This window comes from Dipodomys spectabilis, unplaced genomic scaffold (genome assembly GCF_019054845.1).
Source record: "Dipodomys spectabilis isolate Male_0828 unplaced genomic scaffold, ASM1905484v1 ptg000669l, whole genome shotgun sequence".
Taxonomy (NCBI): Eukaryota; Metazoa; Chordata; class Mammalia; order Rodentia; family Heteromyidae; genus Dipodomys; species Dipodomys spectabilis.
Genome location: NW_024871346.1, coordinates 7,391,950 through 7,398,641, shown reverse-complemented (window position 1 = coordinate 7,398,641; position 6,692 = coordinate 7,391,950). Strand labels below are relative to the sequence as shown.

The window sequence follows — 6,692 nt, the reverse complement described above, 5'->3', positions numbered from 1 at the left end:
CAAGATGTGAGCCCCCAAGCAGGAGGAGACAAAGGAGGAGCAGTTGGAGACCGCAGGTATATGTGTGCCTATCTCTGGATGTGGCACACTCTGCCGACCTCCTTCACACCCATGGGGGGGGGGGGTCCCTCCTGTCTCCGGCCCTCACTTGTGGCTCCTACCCTGTGCAGTCTCTCACACACACACCCTCCCGAGCCCACCCCCACGTCCCTCACACCACTCTCCCTGGAGGCTTCTCTTTGTTCCAGCTGGGACTCGGCTCTCCCCTTTTTCAACTCCTCCAGGGAGCACAGCTCCCTGCTCACCACATCCCTGACCCTGACTGCAGGGAGGAGGGTGGAGATGGGGATGCAGATGCCCAGGCCCATGGTGCAGATGTGCAGTCTTGCAGTTTGTTCTCGGCTCGTTTGAGTGCATCTTCATTCCTCCCAGACAAGTGCTTATAGAGGCTCCAGGCCTTGGTTTCAAATAATCCCAGCCCAGCGCTGGGGCCTACTAAGAGCTTGGTGACTCCTTGTGGACTACAGGTATTGGCAAGGAATGCCGACAGGCCACCAGACAGACAGGCCACCAGACAGGCCACCGGGGCCTATGAAGTGGAGCCCTGCCCAGAGGCAGGCTGGGCTGTGACGGTCTCTCGGGCTCCCGCGCCTCCTGCCGGCCGTGAGCAGAACTGCACCCAGACCCGAGTTGGCGGGCGGCTGCCGGGACCCCCCGGGGCGGGCCCGAGGCCCCCAGCACGCCCGGCCCACCCGATCGATCCACCCCACGGGCCCGTGGAGCGCCCAGCGCTGCCCCGGAGCTCTGTCAGAGCTTCTCGTCCAGCTCCAGGCCCCGGTTCTCCCGGGCGCCGCCTCCGCCGGGCGTCCCACCCAGGTAGCTCTGGACGGCCGAGGCGCAGTCCAGCCGCTCCATGGCCGCCAGGAGGTCGTGCAGCTCCTGCAGGCTGCCGTTCTGCTCCTCGAACAGCTCCAGGATGGCCGCCGCGGGGCTGCGCTGGCAGGACAGGAACCTGGCCCGGGAGGGAGGAGAGGGCAGGGAGGGCTGTCCCTCTTCTCTGGTCCTGCTCAGGCGCTGGCGGCTCACGCCTGTCATCCCAGCCCCTCAGGAGGCTGAGATCTGAGCATCCCCGTTCAAAGCCAGCCCCGGCAGGAAAGTCCGTGAGACTCTTATCTCCAAGGAACCACCAGAAAAGCTGGAAGTTGAGCTGTGGCTCAAGTGGGAAAGCGCGAGGCTTGCAGGAAAAGGCTCACAGGGCACTGATCAGGCCCTAAATTCATTGGGGGCGGGAGAGACACTGTCCTAGCCACCTCCCTGACACCTACTTCCAGCCAGGCCTGTTTCCTCTTACTGAGTGCAAGTTTTACAAAAGAGGACCCCAAAGGTTGCTTCCAGCCCTAGGCTCTAATAGAGTTTTTCTCCTTCTCCACCTCTAACACCCTCCTGCCTCACAGGTCCCCTGATGGCCCCTCCCTCCAAAACCCTGTCCACCAATGAGGAAGCAGTTGCTATAAGACATGGCTTCTGTCTTGACCTACTTACTGCTCCAAACACTGGGCTTTGTGAGTGTTCTTGGCAGGGGCCATCGCTACAGGGTGCCATGACCACTGACATTCACTGAGTTCACATGTGCCAGGTCCCCAGCCACATGCTTCAACACATCATCAGGTAAGCTACTGCTGTGCGACTCAGACCACCGCATGGCCACCGATACCCAAAGACTTGCCCTGTAATTGATTCATTGTTGACTATTTACTGAGCACCTGCTACCAGCCAGGCATCACCCTAGCTACAGAAGACAGAGCAATCCATGGCAAGAGCAGCCATTTTCAGGGAATAGGATGAGGAGCAGCCATTGTCTAACTTTTAAATCATCTGGAAAGTTAAGATGTTCTGGGGTAGATCCACCCACCCCAGCCCGTCCTACACTTCTACCCCCTGGTCCGGCCCTCCTTACCGAATCTTCATGCCACAGAGCCCCAGGTGGGATGCTAGCCGGCGCCAGTCATTCCCCGTGACGCTGTATGGCTCCAGCAACATCTGCAGCTGCTCAAAGAGCTCTTGGGGCAGCCTGGGGCAGGGGGAGAGGCTGTTCACTCAGGGGAGGACCAAAGAGACCCAGTCTGCCTCCCTTCACCCCAAGGCTTTATTTGGTCTGTGGGTGCATCCCCCAGACCCCCCCCACCTCACCTCACCTATTACAAGGCGGGGGCTGGGAGACTGGGGGTGGCGTGGCCCAGGACTCCTCCTCCGAGGCCTGGAATCTGAGGATTTCCATGTACTTGGTTTCCAAACCCTGGGTCAACAGCAGAGCAAGGACTACAATTAGGGGTCAGAGGACAAGGCCCTGAGTAAGAGCTGCAGGCCTAGTTCCATTCCTCACATCTCCACTTCACCGGGAGACACTACCCCATCCCAGCCAGCACCCTCTACCCTCTGCAGCCCTGACCCCAGAACTCCACACCCAACCTTAAGTGCGTTTAATCGTTTCTTTAGGAACTGGAGCAATGACCAAGCAGGGTGTGGTGTATTTTTAACTACCAGGAGAAGCTCTAGATGGGGTCATGGGGCTCCTCATGCAATAATAAATATTCTACCAGGGCTTTAGGGATCCCTTCCTCCCCCCCAACTTTTCCACTCCACGTGGCAATGTGAGGAGAGCTGACTACCTTCCATTAAAATGCTGCCATGGTCCACCCAAAGAATCTCAACGACTTCTTCCTATCTCCCCTTGAGGCTGTGGGCAGGAGGGGGAATTACCTAACTCCCTGGCACCCCCATTGAAGACACAAAGCATCCGTCTCTCGGGTGGAGATGGTCAGCCTAGGTAGAGACCAAGTTTCCTTGATGCCCTGGTTTCCCCTGAGTGGGGAGATGGGATTCATCTAAGATTCAACTCTTTTAACCTCCTCATGCTGCATGGATCCATGGACAGACAAGCAGGGAAGAATGCAGGGTAACTTGGAGGCAGATGCTAAGTCCCTCAGAGACCTGATGTGGCTGCTCTGTGAAAATTGCCTTCTTCACTTCCTTGATTCTGTGATTAGACCAGACTGGCTGGGCCAGAGCAGATCCCCCTGCCCACCTGGCTCAGGACTCCTACAGACTCTGCCCTTCCTCTGCCCCTCGGTACAACTCACGTCCTGGAAGGTGTGCATGGTGACAATGATCTCATTCGTGAGTGCCAAGCAGTCTTCACTGTCATTGGCTGCTGAGAGAAGGTGAGGAGTGGCGGGTAAGAGAAGATGACTTGGGGTAGCGGGCAAGGGGAGTCAAAGGAGCTCTACAGCAAGGTGTTGGGGCTCTGAAGACGCAAAGCACGGCGTCTTCTGTCTCCCTGAAGTGATCTGCTGCAGTGCTCGTCTTTCAGAGAGTTCATGTGCGGGGCTGGGAAGGTGGCTCAGTGGTAGAGCGCTTGCCTTGAATTCATGAGGCCCTGGGTTTGATTCCTCAGCACCACATAAGCAAAAAGAAAAAAGCCAGAAGTGGCGCTGTGGCTCAAGTGGTAGAGCGCTAGCCTTGAGCTGAAGAGCTGAGGGACAGCACCCAGGCCCAGAGTTCAGGCCCCACGACCAGACCAAAAAAAAAAAAACAAAACAGAGAGTCCATGTGTATGGCCCGGAGTGGGGCCGCTGGGAGGAGATGGGGGGGGAGGGGGAGTGGAGTGAGGTGGGGGGGGGGGGCAGCACAGAAAAGGAGGCAAGGAGATTCTGAATTACCCGCTTTTCTCCGGAAGCAGAAGGAGCGGAAGGGGCACTTTCCATGCCAGATGTGGAGATGGGGAACCAGCTGGCAACTGCTGTCATCCACATTTTCCCAACCTGGAGACGGGTGGAGAGCGGAAGGCCTCAGAGGCGGGGTGCGGACGTTGTGAGGAGACAGGAGGACGTGGAAAGCAGGAGAGGGGCTCAAGTGAATGGGAATTCCCAGAGCCTGAGTGAGAGCCCCAAAGTGGTCCTGCTACACACACACACACACACACACAGAGGCCATCACCCCCCCATAACCCCCACCCCCCTCACTCCACCCCCTACATTGTGTTCCCTGTCCACAAGCACAAGGCAGAGTGTCCATCCCATTGGGCAGCCATTAGGAGAGGAGGGTTCAGAGAAGAGCGAAGCTCCCCCTAGCTTCCTGTTCCTCTCCGTTCACCTCCCTGTCTTGGAGCTGGTGGCAAGGCTGAGTGGGCAGCGGAGGAAGGAGGTGGGCAAAGCCTTAGGGGGCTTCTGGAGGAAGCTACAGAGGTCAGGGGTCTCCTGGAGGCTACTTCCAGCCCAGGAATCCCAGAAAGAAACTGACTTCCAGCCCAGTGGGAGGTGCTGAGCCAGTCTTTCTCATGGGGCTCCCTATTTCCCCATCCCCCCCCCCCCCCCGCGGCCCCTTCCCTCACCCTCAGAGATATACTTGAGCTTCAGGCACTGGTCGCCCCTGGCCCCCGTGAAGTCAAAGAGCTGGCAGGGCCCGCGCAGACGCCCACCGTGAGGCTTCTCGTTGGTCACGGCCCACTGCAGGGCACAGGGCGTATTGTTCAGGAAGTAGACCCGCAGCTGCAGGTGCGTCTGCCCGGGCGCCAGTGGGGAACAGAACACAGCCAGCTGCAGCCATTTGCGGGGGGCCTGGCCCACAGGCGCCTCCAGCACACAGGTGTAGAGACTGTGGAGAGAAATGATGGCAGAGACCCCAGCACACCTGCCACCACGCCCTGTCAGTCACCCAAGGACCCTCAGTGCAGGTTGGGACAGTGCCCCAGAGGCGCAGAGAGGGGGACCTGGGTAAGGTACCCTGGGTACATGGACAAGAAGTATGCATGGCATGGTGCCCATGACTTAGTGGGAAGAAAAGCCAACATGGACTCCAGTCTGGCACGGGAGCCAGGGGAAGTGGGCTCCGGGTCCCCGTGGCTGGGAAGGATCCCACATATAGCTCTGCTCTGATCAATGGAAGGCCAGGGGGCTAGATGCTATGGATCCTAAGAATCTAGACTGTCGGGGCTGGGAAGGTAGCTCAGTGGTAGAGTGCTTGCCTCGCATGCATGAAGTCCTCAGTTTGATTCCTCAATACCCCATACACAGAAAAAGCCAGAAGTGGCGCTGTGGATCAAGTGGTAGAGGGCTAGCCTTGAGCAAAAGAAGTTCAAGGACAGTGCCTAGACTCTGAGCTCAAGCCCCAGCACTGGCAAAAGAATCTAGAATGTCAAAGCAATGGAGGACACACTGGATATGGGATCCGATGGGGCAGACTTCCCCCAGAAAGTGTCGGGACAGTCTCATCAGGACAGTGCGGCAGAGAGGGACAACTGTAGAGAGATACAGATGTGGGGATGGGAAGGGTCTCTAGACAGAGTCAGACACATCGGTACAGGCAGGGGTGAAACCAGCTGCCATGGACATCAGGACAGCGGACCTGGGAGGGACACAAGGGCGGAAGGGGCTGGCAGGCCACCCGGGACAGATTCCAAAGGAACGAGGGTGAGACAGAGGAAAGGCTCTGGAATGACGGTACGAGGGACTCACGATCAGGAGAGGCCCACAGACACCGGCCTACCTGAAGTGGGAGAGCAGGATGCGACACTCATCCCGGGAGCTGTGGCTCCCCGCCCGGCCCAGGGGCCTCCAGCTCTTGGCATCCAGCAGGCTCGTGTTGCTGCTGTAGGTGCGGACATGGCGGGGCTGCTGGGCGCAGTGCTTGAATGTGAGGGTGCAGGGCTTCAGGAAGGAGGCCCCGTGGGGGCCACAGGCCACCACAGGACTCACCAGCCCCTGGGACCGAGACAGTGCCGGAGCATCTGTCAGGTCCCACACCAGGATCAGTGACACCCGCTCCTGGCGACCCACAGCCACAGCACCTGGGGAGACAGAGGGCTGAGATCGGATCTGAGAAGCAGAAATCACGTTTAGCTAGGGTAGACAAGGAGGTAGGGCGGGAGCCCAGGAGGACAGAAGGCACCCAGTGGGACAACAGGAAGCCGTATGGAATGAACACAGGACCCCCTGTGGGCCAAATTGGGGTGCGGGCCTGAGCCAGACCCTCTTTCCCTTTCCAGGGTCACCGCAAGGCCCATCCTGTGTCAGAGGACCGGGAGAGCTCACCTGGAGGGATGAGCAGGGAGATGCCGGTGTCCTGGAGGATCAGGCCACCTCCGCGGTGATCGACCTCCCGGGCAGAAAATACCAGAAGCTTGTGCCTCAGCTGGCGAGTGACCGTGTGGCCGTGCGTGGGCGTGTGTAGCTCTTGGTAGAAGGCGGCTGCCTCGGGCAGTGTGGGGGGTGGGCACTCTCTTCGGACCTCGTATTCTGGCAGTTGGGTGGACTGTGACACTGGATCCTCTTGACCATCTGGCTTCCAGCAGGCTCCCGGCAGCCACCGAGAACAATGCCAATGAAGACACTTTAGCAGAAGGAGGCCACTGGCCACGGGGACCCCCACCAGCAGGAGGAACTGGGAGGGTTGGAAGGAACTCTCCTGGGGGCACATCCGCCCGGTCACTCAAGGCTGCGGGCTCTCTCACACACTCGTGTGCCGGCCAAGGCCCTAGGCCTGGGGAAAAAGAAGGATTAAAATCAGGCCACACTTTTGTAAGTTATGGAGGTACTTGGCTCCGGTGGGGCTGAAGTGATGGATGAGCCAAGTTTTCCTCTTTCTTTTCTCCCACTCTCTCAAGAACCTTCCAGAGCAAGTAGGATACACCTAGA

The 6,692-nt window shown here is 58.8% G+C and overlaps 1 protein-coding gene across 1 annotated transcript; it reads right to left on the bottom strand.

Annotated features, from left to right (window-relative positions):
* Positions 1–748: 748 nt before the first annotated feature.
* Positions 749–6,474, bottom strand: Unc5cl (unc-5 family C-terminal like). Its single transcript, XM_042671936.1, has 8 exons — positions 6,090–6,474; positions 5,545–5,845; positions 4,391–4,653; positions 3,720–3,821; positions 3,141–3,208; positions 2,196–2,296; positions 1,958–2,071; positions 749–1,012 (listed from the first exon to the last, which is right to left on the bottom strand). The coding sequence occupies exons 1-8, from the start codon at positions 6,472–6,474 to the stop codon at positions 808–810; spliced, it is 1,539 nt and encodes a 512-aa protein (XP_042527870.1). The 3' UTR covers positions 749–807.
* Positions 6,475–6,692: the final 218 nt, after the last annotated feature.

Excerpts from the sequence above, each read along its gene's own strand:
- Unc5cl (XM_042671936.1), bottom strand. The coding sequence starts at position 6,474 with ATGTGCCCCCAGGAGAGTTCCTTCCAACCCTCCCAGTTCCTCCTGCTG. Across the intron at positions 4,654-5,544 it reads ATCCTGCTCTCCCACTTCAG|TCTCTACACCTGTGTGCTGG; the intron begins GTAGGCCGGTGT and ends TTCTCTCCACAG. Across the intron at positions 2,072-2,195 it reads CAGCCCCCGCCTTGTAATAG|GCTGCCCCAAGAGCTCTTTG; the intron begins GTGAGGTGAGGT and ends CCCCTGCCCCAG.